This window comes from Buteo buteo, chromosome 1 (genome assembly GCF_964188355.1).
Source record: "Buteo buteo chromosome 1, bButBut1.hap1.1, whole genome shotgun sequence".
Taxonomy (NCBI): domain Eukaryota; kingdom Metazoa; phylum Chordata; class Aves; order Accipitriformes; family Accipitridae; genus Buteo; species Buteo buteo.
In genome coordinates, this window is record NC_134171.1 from 48,441,992 (window position 1) to 48,458,978 (window position 16,987).

General features: G+C 43.9%; 1 protein-coding gene across 1 annotated transcript; it reads right to left on the bottom strand.

The window, feature by feature from the left end:
• Nucleotides 1-7,442: 7,442 nt before the first annotated feature.
• On the bottom strand, nucleotides 7,443-12,342 carry NPY2R (neuropeptide Y receptor Y2). Its single transcript, XM_075030685.1, has 2 exons — nucleotides 12,333-12,342; nucleotides 7,443-9,246 (listed from the first exon to the last, which is right to left on the bottom strand). Exon 2 carries the CDS (start codon nucleotides 9,208-9,210, stop codon nucleotides 8,053-8,055), a length of 1,158 nt encoding a protein of 385 aa, XP_074886786.1. The 5' UTR covers nucleotides 9,211-9,246; nucleotides 12,333-12,342; the 3' UTR covers nucleotides 7,443-8,052.
• Nucleotides 12,343-16,987: the final 4,645 nt, after the last annotated feature.

Here is a 16,987-nt window from a genome sequence, read left to right on the forward strand (position 1 = left end):
TAGATTGGGGTTTGAGTACAGTACTCAGGAAAATCCTTAGTGCCTACCCATTGGCTTACCCTTTGTAGAAGGATGGAGAATCTCCTGCTCCATGCAAGGAAATTCAGACACAGAGGCTACAGCTCAATAAAACTGGGCAGTGCACTGTTCTTCTGGCCCTGTGGTCAGATAATGTATACTGACAGTAGCTCTCCTGCAAATTTTGTGGTATTTAGCCTTAGGTCTCCTCTGCATCTTGTGTGGTGTTCCTCTATTCCTCAGACTTATCTTCAGAGACTTTGGAGTCAAGGGAGAGTCATATTGCAGCCCACCAGGGAAGGTTATCATAGCATGAACCAGTGGGTGTGTGCTGTACGTCCTGAGAGGTGGCACTGAGGGCATGTTTGATGTCCTGTCACTGCCCATGATAGGAAAGTGTTGGAGGACAGAGAGAACCATATCAGTCTTGGCCACACAATCTGCTGGGAACAGTCTGGTGCACGTGTCCATAAGCTCTGTCTGGAAGAGTGCTAGCTGGCAGAGTCCAAAAGAGTGCTAAGGAGCATGCTAATTCAGTAGTGTGGACTATCAGCAGCATACTGCTCAGCTTCACTTTCTATTCTCGTTTTATTTAGCAAAATAATTGCAATCGGAGAGACTCCCAGCCTGTTTCTACAGATAGTGTGGAAGCCTTCAGCTTCAGCCATCTGTCATAGCAAGCTGCACCCACACACAGGCACTGTCACAGGCAGTGAGCATGGACCACATGACACCCAGCAATCCTTTCGCTTGTCTCTGCCCTGGTTTTCCCATCTCTGGTTCAGGGACAGTAAAGTTCCTTCTCTTTTGCTAAGGGTGTCAACATCTCTGGAAGAAAAAATTGAGAAGCATTGGGGTGAAATACAGTCCACACAGTTAAAATCAGTATTGATGAAGTGATTTCTTAAAGGGTCTTCATTGTTTCCTGCAGTATTATTCCAATAATTAAATTGGAAGTTTGATCAGACACGTTTGTCTCCACAGAGAGCACATTGAGTTAAGGCTGTTAAGCATTTCCTATGGGAAAAGACTACTGGGTTTAATAAATTGACCTAGAGGATTTATGCTTTTTGCTGAGCTTGTCTGAAAAAAAAAGTCCTAAGTAAACTGATAAAGCCAAAGTCATGTTTTAATTAAAAAATCTATAGTCTTCAGCTTTCATTATAAAGCATCTTTACAACCTTAGGTGTGAAATCTTATTATTTGTTTGTGTGCTTGCCTCTTGTAAGTGATGATGTAGTTTTCTCAAAGTGTGGTATTCATAAAAATTTATTTTTACATCCCTATTTTATGGTCTAATTTCAAAAAAATCAGCCAGCAGTTATATTGTTTTAAACCTCAAGAATGCATGCAAACAAAAGAAACTCCTGTGTGGTTCTGCGCAAGCAGAGGTAGATGTCTATGTTCAGGAAATGCTCCTCCATTTTTCCCTGGTCCTTCAGAGTTTCAAATGAACCCTCATCAAGTGCAAGGAAATCATTACCTCCTCTGCTTGAAATAAAGATGATTAGGTTGCAAAGTCTAAAATTTGTTATTTTATGTATATTTTTTTGTACTGTGGGATTTTTAAGCAAAAGCAACGAATCAATCAAGATGTCCCAGTGACTGTGAGAGCAGGTTAAATCACCTGTTCCTGACAAGGAGTTCCTACCCCATGAGAGAAATCAGACCATGGAATATCACATTTTAAATCAAGGCAGCTCTTCTGGGGAAGAAAGTTTGTTCCACCCCCTCCAACCAGCAGTGCCTACACAGCATCCACTTCATGCTGCGGTACAGAGGAGAGGTTGTGCTGCTGCACACTCCCATCCCACCATGGCTGCATCCAGCTCTGTCATAACCACCTGTCAGACAGTGGTTTTGTCAGCACAAGAACTTTATCACTTCTTATGTGTAAAATACTCTTCTCTGCAGATGTCCCTGCCAGTTCGGTTCTGGTACGAGTAGCATGGCTGATGGAGGCGCAGGGAAGAAACGCACTGCCGAAGCGGCGAAGCCTACCAGCGCTCGCTTCACATATTATTATGAAGTGGCCGTCAGCTTTTGGTGCCTCGGGGCACATCAGTGCTAGAGATGGTGGGAGGTACCAGGCTGAGCCTTAACCTAGCGCTAAGCCACACAGGATGAGCCAGCCTGAGGGGAACACTGCCAGGGCTACGGTGTCATCAGCCCGGACTAACTGACCTACACCTATCTTAGCTCTCCCTGCACCAGTACGCGGTTTCTGTGCACTCAGTACAAGGGTGTCTGTGGACACTTACTGTCAGCTATCTTTGAGGTCTAGAAGCTGAACTACGCTGAACTTGAGAGGCAGCAGACACATGGCACTTGCACGCTTACAGTCTGTGGAGTCATCCGCATCAGAGCGTAACTGGGATGAAACACCGCCAAATGCAACGCGCGGTGTCCTCACAGTGGCAAAAACAGAGATTCAAAGAACTGAAAAACTGACTCACACTTCCCCAGCCCAGCTGCTGGGAGCAATCCTCGCAATCTGCTGGGGAAGGGGGTCTCTACCTCAGGTCCTATCTTCAGGTTTGGTTCGGTGAGGAATGGCTGGGTAACTGTGGCCGTGCTCTGCTGGGATGGGCCTGTCCTCAGCCAGTGTGCAATGAAAGCAAGGCTAGCTGTTTCACCAGCTTGGTTACCTTAAATAAATTAAAAAGTCACACTGCTGCCAACAAACTTTAAAATCCAATTGGGTACAAAAAGCTCTAATTTTGGAGGATGCCAGTAAATAGGAGAATAGCCCTAGACTTCTATTTTTCCATGCAACCTTGAAGGGATAGAAATAGTTTGGCCCCATGGATGAATAAGCATAGATTCTACTGTTGAAAATATTCTGTATAGCAGGGTTAGTAGATTATGAGAGTTGTGAAGTATACAAATAGAAGTCTGTTTCATATAAACTCCACTTGTGCAAATTCAGCTCCAGGTCCAAAAGGCAAACCGCAGCCCGTTTCTCTTACACAGTATCAGCAAAACAAAAATTATAATAATTTTTTCAAGCTAAATTGTGCCTCCATCATCAGATATGTAATTCCGCAGTCTTTAAGTTTTATGGCTTGAAGCTCTCTTCCTTCCAAAGGAACTCAGTGAAGTCTGAGAGGGGAAAGATTTTAACGCAAACACCAATTTTTTCATCTATCCCATCTGAAATGAGTTTATGAGGAGTATGTATGCATTATTCATCCCATGTACTGGCTAGAATTAATAAGACACCCATTGCTTCCGATACATTATCAGTACAGAGCTGTTTACCTATATTGCATTTAGGTGAAATAATGTACAGACACAGGTTTACTTGCTTGAGAACATGATGTGAATTTTAAGGCTCAAATGATCACAGCAAATTCTCCTCAAAGTTCCTCAGTTTCCCCGGGCAACACTGTCCTTTGTGCATACAATTGATCTGTGTCTTCATTTGCCCTGGTTTCATTTTAACACGTTTCTCTCAGACTAAGGGAAGAAGGAAAGTCTAAAAATCAGTTACATCCTCACTGCCCCTGTTCTTGTGCACTCTTTCTTGCTACTTGAAGTAGCTGCTCATCCTCTGACTTTCTTACTTCTCCAGTTTCAGCACCTTCAGATTTCCTTACTACCTTTGTATTAATTTTCTTTTAAAATAATACCCAATTTAATATTTTTTTAAAAATGAAGACAAAAGATGAAAATTACTATCAATTGCATAAATAAGCATTTATACTGCAGTATTAAAACCACAGCTCTTCAGCAACGCTAACTTTGCATAGATTATGTACATCTCCTACCTTCTTAGGGCAAAGAACCTGTAATTTGGCACAAAGTAGCTCCCTTATTGTGGAGTGGCATTTATAATGACAGTACCGGGTAAATAACTCAGGGATCCAAAGACAAAATTCATCCCTTAAGGTCATTATCTGGATTAATATAAGAAAAATCCCTGAGGGATTTTAGAAACTATGAAGCAAGGAAACGGATTATACTAATCTGTGAATTCAGTGGTTCTTTTGTGGTCTGACAGATAAAATGCAGATAATATTTTCCATTCAGTTATTACTCTTAGTGTTATCTAACTTATTAATATTTTTGAAATGTATGTATGTCCATTACACATTTTACACAAGACATGGTTATACCAACTGTGGGGCAGCAGACAATTATTTCCAACTTAACCCTACCAAACAGCTTTTGCGCAGCTCTGCCGTACAATTTATATATAAATAGATATGTATACTAAAGCCATTTGTTGTCCAGGCTAAATCCTTCTATTTTAATTGCTTATGCCCTCAAATCTATTTTTTTTCTCAGCTTCACAATGATATACTTGCTGCTCAGTCTGCTGTTCTACATGGAGACCACAATTCTCAGTGAAGACTATTTACTCATAGGGCTAGGCGAGAGGGTTCAGCACTGTCCTCACATACCAGAAACCCAGCTTCACCGGCCTCCCCATAAGACCCTGGCAAGCTTACTCAGGATTACTCCTCCGCTTGTAGTCCAATGGCTGTAGCCCTGAACAGGCAACATGACTTTTAACACTCGTCTGGAAGCAGCACAGCGTGGTGCCTGCAGCGCTGGTCCCAAACTGCTATGTCCTCCACCGAGGCAAAAGCATGAAAGCCTCGGGAGAGTGCATGAGAGCAGCTCTTCTGCCTCCAGGATTGAGCTGGCTCTTGCCCAGCCAGTGCTGAGAGAATGCACGGGTGCAGCTGCACATAACTAATGATGTACTGTTCGGTACTCTGCTGCTGCCTAAGCCTGGAGACACATTTCCGCCAGTAAAATTTGCAAGGCATCAAAATGTGTTCTTCCAGGGAGGCCCAGAACTAAGTGCTGACCAGCTAAGATCCTAGATCCCATCTGATAGGATCCATGTGGTGGACAGCTCTCCCTTTTATAAGCCAACCCCAAATGAGAGCCCAAAGGAAGACCCACCCAGAAATTCGCATGGTGCTGTTCTCCTTGCTCTCCTCCTGCCTGTAATGCAGTATCTTTGTAGCAGAAGTAGTCATGAAGAAGGCGGGGGGGGGGGAGCAAATTAAATTCTGTCTATATCTGTTTTGATATCCTTGGCCCAGAACCTGAGTGCCGTGCAAAGGTCATATCCACTTGCCCATGAAATCACGATATTCAATGTTTAATTATTTTATATACAATAGAACAGCTCTAAGAAGATATACGTTGCTGCCTCAGGAGAGACTGCAGTGTGCTGGCTAGGTCACTCTCCTGAGACCTGAGGCTCCATGGTTCAAACACTTGCCCTGAATCAGCAATGACATTTCATTTTGGGTGCCCCACCACCTACTTGCAAATTCTTCAATGAGCGGTCCTGCTGGTGTTCTTTGGCTTTGTATAAAACTTGTATCTGTTCAATGGGAAAAGAATATAATGCTTTTTAAAAAACTAATTAAAGCACTAACAGGTGAATGGGGAGACCTGAATTCCAGTTCCTATTTCAGGCAAAGCAGAGGCTCCCCTGCAGACTCCTCAGTGGTTAGAGCCTCCTTATAGGTTCACTTTCCCTTAGGGGGAAATGGGGACAAACCTGAAGTTTCCACATTCTTTGACAGCTGGGATTTGGGGCAACTCTAAGGGATGTTGCTACCTCATTGCTTTTGGTGAGAAAATGCCTAATTTTCCTACAACATGAAGGGGTACTAAAGCATATAGCCGTGTTTGTGTGGGAACGGAGTCCTGAGGAGCAACTAAGCTATGCGACAGGCTGTGCATGCTGGCTCTTCCACATCCCATCTTCAAGTGCCCACGGGAAAATCCACACCCTGCAGTGGGACACTGTGTGGAGGTTTGTGACCCTAAAGCAGGCACCACCTCCACATGAAAGCAATGCAATAAATTAGTGCACCAACTTTGGCTCAACTTGACGGCTGCAGAGGAAGCTTGGGAAGCCGTAAAATAAAGATACCATGAAACAGACTGAAAGATAATTTGTAATTAATCACTTTTATACAGGATGAAGTAAAGCAGACTTAAAATTATGGAGAATTAGCCTGGCAATTGTAGCTTTAGCACCCACTGTCATGGTTACTCCAAAACTGTCTATATACCACACTCTAACAGGCTTAGAAGAGTTGAAACAGAACTTTTAAACCATTTGCTTTTTAAATAAAGGATGCTATTTGTGGTAATAATACTTTTGATGATGGGTTCAGAGTCAACTGTAACTGATACATGTGATTGATGTCCATAATAATTGCACACTTCTGTAATCCTTCCTCACCCATAACAGTTTTGAGCTTACATTTTGGATATTATTAATACTCAGACAAAAATAACTTGTGGACAATATCATGTTCTCAATATGGTTGAGAATTAATCTATTTTTGTAAAACTGTTTAAGAATGATGGATACTTTTTCCTGCTTGAGTAAACACTAGCTAATTCTCTAGACCTCCCCTCTCTGTTCATGAAAATCCAGGTCCAAATGATTTCATGGATATTTTAAGGATGGTGCCCAATACTGCATACACAAAGATTAATTTCTCCACTTGATAAAGATCTGATACCATTCATTACATTGCTAATACTTCAGTACCGGAGTTTTGTTAGGTTTTAATTTGTAATAGAGAACACACTGAATTTAGGAACAATGAAAAATGGAGAGAAAAAAATGAGGCAGCTGAAATGCAGCTGTGGAAAGAGACTCCAAGTGAAAGTATCACGCTTATTTTTATTCTAGATAAGCAACAGGGCAGCTTGGAATAAACATGGGTTGACATTTTTTTCGTCTCTTTAATGAGTTCAAAGAGGCTAAATAAAGACACAGAAGAGTTGAATATTGCTGTGTACAACACAGTAAACATTAAAATTTTATACCTGAGCAAAAAAGGAATTTAACTATTAACTACAGCATGCAGAATAACTGATAAGTTATCACATAAACCTAGCATACTGTTATTAGGTTACAGCCATTCAGATGTTCTTAATTTTTACAAAGGCTAAAGATGGAAAAAGCTCTAAGACGAGATGAGTGTGTGACATAAAACCACAATAAGAAAAAGCACATTACCATCTAGCAGCCTTTCCAGAAGATAGGAATTATCTGCTGTTTTATTATCCAGGGAGAAAGCAGCAACAATTCAAAGCCTGTGGAGTTAATAACACGTTAGACATTTAAGCAGGTCCTGAAAATTAAAATATTGGCAGTTTATGAAGTGCTCACAGAAGACCTGAGCCTGCATCCCCTGCCCTCAAATGCCACTTTAAAGCATTGCATTTGTGAGCTATTCCCAGTGCAGAATGAAAGCCAGGGATCTGCAGGGAATGACTGATCAGGTCACAGGCTCGTGATTTTCTCACCAGCAGAACCACAGCCAATTCTTACAGAATGACTTTTTACCCCATTTGGTTGACCAAAACCCACATTTCATTTTATGTAGAAACTTGACCTTTCTTCACATTGAATCTGTTGTTTGGGTGGGGTGTTGGGTTTTTTTTTCTTTTCTCTTTTCTTTTTTTCCCTTAATCCATTTCAAAAGCTCTGGTTTGAAGTACTTCAGTGCAAGTCAAAAAACAGTAACATATTTCTCTTCCTAATTCCCTTATCTTTGCAAAAGATGCCTGTGGGACAGAAGGGGTCTGAAAAGTTTGAGCTTTAACCAGCACAGCCCATTCCCCCAGACAGGCTTCATTCTCCTGGCAGACTTCTGCTCTCCGTATCCAATATAAAAATTACCTGCTCCCACCATCAATATTCCTGTGCTACAAACCAGCCTTTTGCCTTCCTATAGCAAAACCAGCAAACTCTGCCTTTGTCATTTAGACTTGTCAAAAAGAGATGGGAGGGATGGGAGAGTCTCTTTCCCTGTTAGAGACAGCCATAAACAAGGTCTCTTCTTTTTATTTCCTTGCAGTTGTATAGTTACATACTCTTGATGGCAATCAACTCCCCTCAAAGCATACCACTTGCTTTGACTTGCCTGCTACTTTTCTTTCCCCATTCAGGAAAAAAACTATGCATTAAAAATGCATGTGTCAAAATGGACTTATCCCTTTGTCCACGACATATTCATTTCTTCTTTAAAGTCAGACATCTTAGACATTGGTAGGTTGTGTGAAAGAGTCTCCAGGGAACTGAATCCTTTTTGCTTCTAGTTTCTTCCTGGCTTTGAAAGCTGCTGATACTTCAGGGTGGATGGAGTCCAGCCGCTGTTCGCACTGGAAGGCCGTGAGGAAGGCCGTCCTGTAGTTGTTATTCATCCAGCCATAGAGAAGGGGGTTAGCAAACGTTGAGCACATGGCAATGACATGAAACACTGTGTAGATCAGTTTGTACTCTTTCAGGTCTAACACCTGACTGTCAATGTCACTGACTAGCTGGAAGGTGTGAAATGGCAGCCAGCTGACGGCAAACACCACAACCACACACACCAGCATCTTGGTGGTTTTCTGCCGCCGATGGTGGTAGTGGTCATTCCCCGCCCCAGGACTAACATGGTTCTTGAGTTTGGTCCAAATACGGGTGTAGGCATAGGAGATGATGGCCAGCGGCAGCACGTACTGGATCAGGAGCATGGAGATGCTGTAGATGGTGCCATAGTTGAGCTGCCCCTCCCCTGGCCACTTCTCAGAGCAGACCACAATCTTGAAGTCAGGAATGATCTCAATCAGGGAGTACTCACGGAAGATGGCCAGAGGACTTGCCAACAGGGCACTGATTGCCCAGGCAACTCCTATAATGAGGAAGCTGATGCGCTTCGAGATTTTGCTTTCCAGGTGGTAGACAATGCAGCGATGCCGATCCAAAGCGATCACAGTCAAAGTAACGGTAGACACATGCACAGCAAGAGCCTGGGCATAAGGCACCAGGTGGCACAAGACCGGGCCCAGTTTCCATTCACCCAACAGCGTGTAAACCAAAGTGAAGGGCAGGCACAACGTATTCACCAGCAGGTCAGCCACAGCCAGGTTGGCAATGAAGAAGTTGGTCACTGTGCGCATGCTTTTGAACTTGATGATCACATGGATCACAAGGGAGTTTCCAATCACCCCCAGCAGGATGATGGAGCAGTAAGCAAAGATGAGGATTATCTGCACTTCAACTAGCGTTGTGCTGTCCTTCAGTTCTGGTTTAGGGTCCAGAGCCAATTCGTTGAGCGGTGTGGTGTATCTCGGCAAGTACAGCTTGGTGAACAGCTCCATTTTCATTTCATCCGTCTGGTTTCCTTCACCTACTGCTTCCAGGGGCCCCATCCTTGCAGCAGCCTGGTCTAAGCAACAGAGCTGTCCCTGAAAACCAAACAGTACAAGAACATGTGGAGAAATCAGTCCGCAGTGGCTAAGACAAAAAGTAACGAGCTAAAGCTACAGCTCCGTCCTCCTCTAACCCACGTGCTACATCGCAGGATTAAGAGAAGATCTGCCTTAATATATTTAAATTCTGTTGCCCTTACATTTGAAGCCCGATCCCATAATATTATTCAGGCATGACTCCTGCTGAAAATTGGGACAGATTTCAAAAGCATTTCAAAGACAAAGTTTGCCTAAGTAAATGCAGAAGGATAAAGATCCTGCTGGGTAGCATATCCTTTTCTACAATCCACTACCTAAAACTACTGCTGATTTAGCACAAAACTTCCATTAATACCTACAGGAATTCTACATGGAACGGCACCATCCAGACTGTTATTAGCATAATAATCTTCCAGCTTTTCCTTAATGGAAAGTGTTTCCTTTAAATAGTTACTAAATTCTTAGAGGTTTATGCCCCTCCTTAATACCAGAGAACTAATTACTGAGGTCTTTCTTTAAGAAACTTTCTTTCAGGAAAGTTTGTGCTACAAGGCAAGCAAAAATACTACTCTAATGGAACTGAAATGATAGCATTTCTCTGAACTGACTGTGTAACCTATTCATGCTGAATTTAACTCAAGAAACAATTAAAACTCAGTTATACATAATATTTCCTTTCTGTGCAATGTTTGAGAAAACACAGGTCCTTGGAGGCTGCCAATCAGAGATTCATTTCTGACTGCAGTCACAGAGAAGAGCAAATCATTCCCCTGCTGATGTCAGTAAGAATTTCACCACTGGCATCAAAATCACATTTTGTTGCCTTCTGTACACAGGCTGAGCCAAATTCTGTGCTGCCCTAGGACTTTAGTAGGCACGGGTGGATATATGGATGTTTTACAGTTAATCGCTGACTTGGACTTCAGTCCTATGTAAAATGTGCATGTCCCCATGCAGATTGCCCAGGCCATGGGTGGCATGCTAAGTGAGCACCGTGCACCTGGGGACTCCTTGGCTTGACCTGGGAAAATACTACAAAATTGCCATTGCCCAGTGGACTCATCGAGAAAACACCACAGTTTGCCACTGAGGGGAAAGCCAAACCTGAGTTACAAATTCTACTTCCCCATTCATACATTCCCTAAGGAAAGCAAGAACAGAGAAGAAATGTCACTTTCTTGCCATCAGGTATTACACATAGCTTAATCCATCTCAAATTCAGGTCTGCCTAAAGAGACTGTCTAGCTATTAATGCCTTCGACTTCACATGGCTTTTTAACTTTTTTTTTTTTTAATCAGATCCACTTCATTGTAGTTTATCATCCCTATCTCTGTCCCCATCAACTATCTATCAGTGACATCCTTAGGCATGATTTTCTAACTGAGAAAGGAGGGTTGTCTACCAGCAGGTGACTGAGACCTTTGTGTTTGCTTGCATCCCACACAATACCCCAAAGAATTTCTCAGCGCAAGCTCTTTTTGCAAAAGCGACAGATCGACTGCATGAACTGAAAGGTATTTTCCCCCCAACTAAACTGGTCAGAATTGTGCTATACTGTTTAGTCTGCACATACTGTACAATTAATAGTGTAAGCCTGGGATGTGAAACACTGCAAGATACATAGCTGAGATGTGCCAGCTGTTCATACAAGCTTACCCTGCAGATTTTAGTACTATAATCAGTTATCAACTACTAGCCTAAGCACAGGTGGCAGGAAGGGATTCCTCATCAATACACCTTTAGTCCACCAGGTTAAAGATGTAAGAGATCCACCACAATTTGCACAGCCAAGGCTATACAGGAGTGCCGAACTCTGCTGAGCTTTTTCCTTCAACCTATGTACCTACATCCAAGAATTACGCTTGCATATATTATTAGAGTAGAGATTTGGTGATGTCCCAGGACTGGCAGGTGCTCCAAAATCTCATAATTTTTTCAGTGCAAAATAAAAGCAGGTCATATTTACACACTGTAGTAGAAAGGTGAGGGGGAAGGCAAATTTCACAGGGTTTTTCCCCTTCTTTGCCATAAATCCAGGCAGGAGGATGTAGCTCAGCCAAAGAGTGTAGCACCCCTTTCTTCCCCAAAATATTTTCACCTGTTTCTCTAGTCCCTGACTTTCTATTGATTCCTAATTCCAGCCCCCCCTTTTTTAGCAAAGCCTTCTTTTCTTCTGCCAGCTTTATTTTATTTGTTACTGCCCTGTTTGGGCCGATGAAAGGCATTTTGATCTTGTCAATAAGACAAAGCTGAGGGAGGGAGGAGGGACGACCAGGGTTTTAAGCAGAGATGAGCTGGCGTGTTAGTAAGTGATGAAATAAGCCAGACAAGTTTGACATTGTCGGTGGGACAGTTAAGTGGGCAAAGAATCGGCTGCTTTCAGAGTATGGGGGGAAGACTGAGGTGCCAGTTGATACCTCAGGTAGTGTTTGACAGGACCCTTTCTGCTCTTTTTTGGTATAAACTCCCCAGCTGATAGCATTTATTTGCACACCTTGCATACTGCCCAGCGCTGGGGGGGGGAAGGGGGTGTCCAATTTTTTTCCCCAGCAGTCAGATCCTCAGGGGCGGGCATCCAGTTGCCTCTTAACTTTCGGCAGAGGAAGGCCCGCAGAGGATTTACATCGGCTCCGACAGCAAGTGAGCACAAAGGGCGGAATAGGCGATTACACCGGCCAGCAGCATCCCCGTCAGGACCGCAGTGCCCGCGCTGGGGAAGGGGTCTGGGGGCTTGCTCCAGGCGAACGCAGGGGACGGCAAGCGTGCCTCTCGGCTGCCGCCGCCCTCCCGCTCCCACGCCGCCCTGCCCGGGAGAAGGCACCCGCCCCCCCCCCGCCCCACGCTGCGGGGAACCCGCCGATGCCCCACGCCGGCCGCGCTCGCTCCTCGGTGGCCCCCTTCCAAATTTTCCCCTACCCTCCCGTCCCGGCGAGGCGAGCGCGGCCACCGCCGGCTATTGCCCCAGGAGCCGTTCTCCCAGGGCAGGGAGAGGAGTCCCTTCGCCCCGCCAGAGGAGCACGGCACGGCACGGCACGGGGCACGGCACGGCACGGGGCCCGCCCGCTCCCCCTCGCACACTCACCGGAGCGGCTCTCTCCTCCCTGGCGCGGCCCGTCCAAAGTTTGGAGGCGCCGGCGGCCCCCGCACGCCGGTGGGGGGGCGGGACGGGGCGGGACGGGGCGGCCCGGTCCACCGCCCCGGGGAAGGGCTCGGGCGGGGCGGCGGGGCCGGCGCGGCAGCCGCAGTTGCGGCTGGCGCGCCGGCCCAGCCGCCCCGCCCGCCGGGCTTCGGCGCCTCACGCTTGAGCCTCTTTCCCAGTTTTCCCAGTCCCCAAACTGCCTTCTGGAGCGGCGTAAAGGGGATGACGATGCCTTTGCTCCGAAGAACCGCTGAAACCCTTGGGTACGAGCACCACGGCTTGCACAGGTTCGCAGTTCCTCCCTCCTAAGAAGATGTGGGTATTGCCAGAGCAGGTGTAAGGATGAATAAAGCATTTATATGTTCTGTCCAGAGTGAAACAAAAGATCGCATATTTATTTACAGAGGTAAAGACAACAGCTGCTGTATTTATTTAGTTCTGTACGCAGTGACCTTTCAGAAAAGCTCTCTTGCCAGCCAGCTTAACTGAGGACTAGCTCCAGCCAGCATTGCTGCCCCACTGGTGGGGTCTAGCTTCGTTAAATCCACCAGTAGCTTCTACTTAGTCTTTTGCTGTGTGCCTGATGCCTCTTTCCTAGGCATAACTTCTGAGGTTCGAGAGAGTGTCTTCTCGGTGTGCAGTTGGAGGGCCCGGTTCACTGGACTGTGCTTCGGCCCTAGTTGTTGCTCCCAAGAATGGGAGCCAGGAGGCTTTGCTTACTCTGTGGCTATGTTACTGATGCTTGGACAATTCTCATCCCAAACCTTACAGAAGCTGCTATCCAGAACAAGAATGCTCCTTTACTTTCTGTCGCTTAGGTAAATTTTCCTTAATATTTCAGGTAGGTTCAAGGATCAGCAACCTTAGCTTCCCTCTTCTGTCCTCCTCTTCTTCCAAAGGAGATTCTGAACAAGAGCTCTTTCTTTGTCAAAGGTAATGCTCCTTGCTTTGGTTATACCTCAATATTTTGTTCTTATCAGAGGATAGAATATAAATGGAGGATCAAGGAGTAACTTCAGCCATTTACAGTTGGTTTTGAAATTCAAAACACGTCTTGAGAACCCCCTTAGATCTTTACTAATTCAGGCTATCTCTTCACAAAGGGCCTTGCTCTTAGTCCTTCAGCACTTCTGAGACTGTTAATGGAATGCTCCTAGCTTGTTGCAAAATAAATTTCTCTGATGCCTAAATAAAGAGCCAGGAGTTTCAATTCTCCTACCCCTGTTTATTTCATTTTCCAAGTCAATTTAATTGTAGGATTTACTTTTTGGTCTACCGGCAGACACAAATCCATGCCATGAGTTTTCGTAATTAGAGCACTTGTATAATATACGGCCATAACAGCCTGCAGTTCTTCCCTTTCCTTCTCTTACAAATAGTCAACAGCGGCGTTTCACTCATATCAGGGGTGTTGCTATTGTGCTCTACTCCGCACACTCTTTCTAGCTCAACATACAGTTTCACTTGTCCTAATGTCTTGGAGGGTGTAGTGAAATGCTACAAATTCTTATAATCTGTCCAGCTCAGGATCCCATAGCTAAGGAAAAGCTGTTCCTTACTTTCACTTCCAAACTCCTAGAGAAAGTCAAGAAGATGTGCAAGTTCCTAGAAGCTGTGAAGCCAGCAAGGGTTGGCTTCCCGTGCAAGGGAGAGAAGGTGTTATTTCCTGCTACAAGGTGATTCTGTGTTCAGGCGCAACTGAAGTGCTTAATGGAAATGCATTTCCAATAAACAGCAGTTTTTATTGCTCATAAAAGAGTGGCAGTGAAGGTCCCCATAAACACCACCTTGAAGCAAAAGCCCATGAAAACTAACATCAAGGGCAGAAAGAGCAAAGTAGCAAATGGGCTGTTCAATATGAAACGTGCTGCTGGGTGACCACCGCCAAAGCACCTGTGGATACTTTCCTTTGTGCGCACTTAAATTTCCATCCCATAAACCATAACAAGCCATGAGTCATTGAATCACAGAACCATATAGGTTGGCTGGAACTTCCAGAGGTCTTCTCATCCAACCTCATGCTCCAAGCAGGTCTAGGTGCATCAGGTTACCCCAGGCTATGTCCAGGAGAGTTTTGAGGATCTCCAAAATAAGAGCTACTGCCCTCACTGGGCAGCCCATCCCAGGATTTGACAAAATCAGTAAGACAAAATTTCCTCGTACCAAGTCAGTTTCCCGTGTTCCAGCTTGTACCAAATGCTTCTTGTCCTAGCCCTGTGCTCCTCCTAGTAGGTGTGGACAGTAGTTAGATTTCCCTTTAGCCTTGGCTTCTTTAAGGCTGAACAAACTCAGGTCCCTTAGCCCCACTTTGAACATTACATGGTTCAGCTCCGATCATCTTGGTGGCCCTTTGTTGGACTTACTCCAGTCTGTCAATGTCTTTCTAGCACTGGGAGCCCCAAACTGGACCCAGTACTCCAGATGTGGTCTCACAACTGGTGAATAGAAGGCAATAGTCACTTCTCAACCTGCTGGCTACACCCTTGATATGTCTTGATACAGACTGTAAGTTAAACTGCGTAAGTTGGCTTGCACTAAATAAATGAGCCACGTGAACTTTAAATCCCAACTTCCTATTTAAGGCAAGCCTATAAATGAGCTTTTGCTGGGAATATGTATATGTAGTAAGGTGAAATACATAGTCTAGCTTAACAACTTGAAAAAATATCTGTTGGACATATGTTGTTTCTGCTGTAAATCACACTTATGGAAGTATGGCAGGGTGTAAGAAATTTGATATACATAGCTTACCTCCGGCAGTATCTGTTTAACTCTCTTTAATGTTAGAAAATTGTCTTGTCAAATTCCATCCAACATAGAGGTTTTTTCAGAGGCAATAATAAGCGTTTCTGCCAGCTCCTCAGAAGTTTAACAATTCTCAGGAGCAAAAGAAAGGTCTGCACATAGTACCCAGACTTGAAGCAGTAATGATTTCTGTTTCAATCATAGAACTAGGAAAGAGTTGCCAGCCTTTGTCCGTAAATTGTCCAACATCAGATTTGCTGGAGTGGCAAATAAGGCTTGATGAATATCAGCAGGGCAGAAAAGGCAGCAGCTTTCCCATCCCCTGTCCCCAGACAATGTTCTCCTTATTTCATTTACTGTAAGGAGTAAAAGAAACCACTGCCCCTTGAGCACTGACCTTTAAAAGCAGTGCTGTGCTGCATGTCACTCACTTGAGCCAAACTCTGGCAGTCCTTAATCATGCAAATTTTCCTGGGATGAGTCAGGTTTTAGGGAATGGAGTGTTCTACGTAACATGGATGGTCCTTTAAAAATAAAATTGAAAGAAAAACAATAATATCTGAAAACATGACCTTGAGAGAGAATATCTGTCTTGAATCTTTTATATGATGCCAATACGGAGATCATATAGTATAAAATTACACAGGACAAAGATTGTTCTTGCTTAAAAGGCCAGAACAAAAGTGTTTTTGCAGCTAAAGAATGAATTTTCTACCTATATAGACCTGTGAACATTTTGGAATACATTTATAAACTGTTCTCATTCCCTTTTGGTTTAGATTCAGTCTCACGGGTTCAGTTCTACCTATCTCTCTTTTTCAAATGCCATAGTAAGAAATAGCTGTATGCATAAACAAGTGTAATCAATCTGCCTTAGATGACTAAGGGGATAAATACACGCCAGCGGGGAATGTGAGAAATTGATAGATACGTGTAAGTACGAACTTCAAGTTGCTAACAGCAGTACTTCACAGCCAGTGCTGGATAAACAATCAGTTTAGTGCATCTAGTTCAAAAATTAATACCACCAAAGGCTCAATTCAATTGCCTGCTTGGTCACAGGCTGTGAGGTCGGCACCGTTTCCACGTAAGATGAGGCTGCAGAGCTGAGCGCTGTGTTTCAAACGTGGTCTTCTCAAAACATCCAGCACATTGTCGTACACTTGTGTCATTCAGAGCAAGTTAAAACTGTAAAGTCAAGTAGCTTATCCAAGAAATGACAGGTTTCAAGTTGACTATTTAACACCAACACAGCTGGTTTTGTTTACATAAACTAGGATACAGTCTTTAGGTATTAGTCACATTATTTTTCTTTAAGGTCCACCTCTTCATTCAGTGTCCCAAATTGGCAATGCTTATGCAATGAGTACATTCTTGGTATTTCTTTATGTTCTCAGTATATATTTTGCCATCTTATTCATTCTCTTTACCAATGTGCTATCCTTTCTCTGCAGAGCATATAGAAATTGTGATTTCTTCACAGGTTTTTCTGTGGTCATTTCATTACTAGACCTTGACCAGAACTACTCAACTTCTATTAAGATCTACTTTCTGTTATCTGGAATTCAGAGAGGCTGACCAAACATTTAATTGGATTTCAAAATACAAGGAATAAACCACTTTACTGTATTTTTTGTTGCTTGCATTTTAGACAGTTTTCTCTTCAACCTCATTAAATCCTATTTTTCCTTAATTCCATTTCTTTTTAAACACAGAGATTTCTGTAAACTCCAAAATGCAATGTGGAAGGTGACACTTCATTAAGGTGTTGAAAGTTTGGCATACAACCAGTTGTTGCCATTTCTAAAGACTTTTTAGATGTTCCCAAGGCAAGCATACTCTGTTTATTTTTA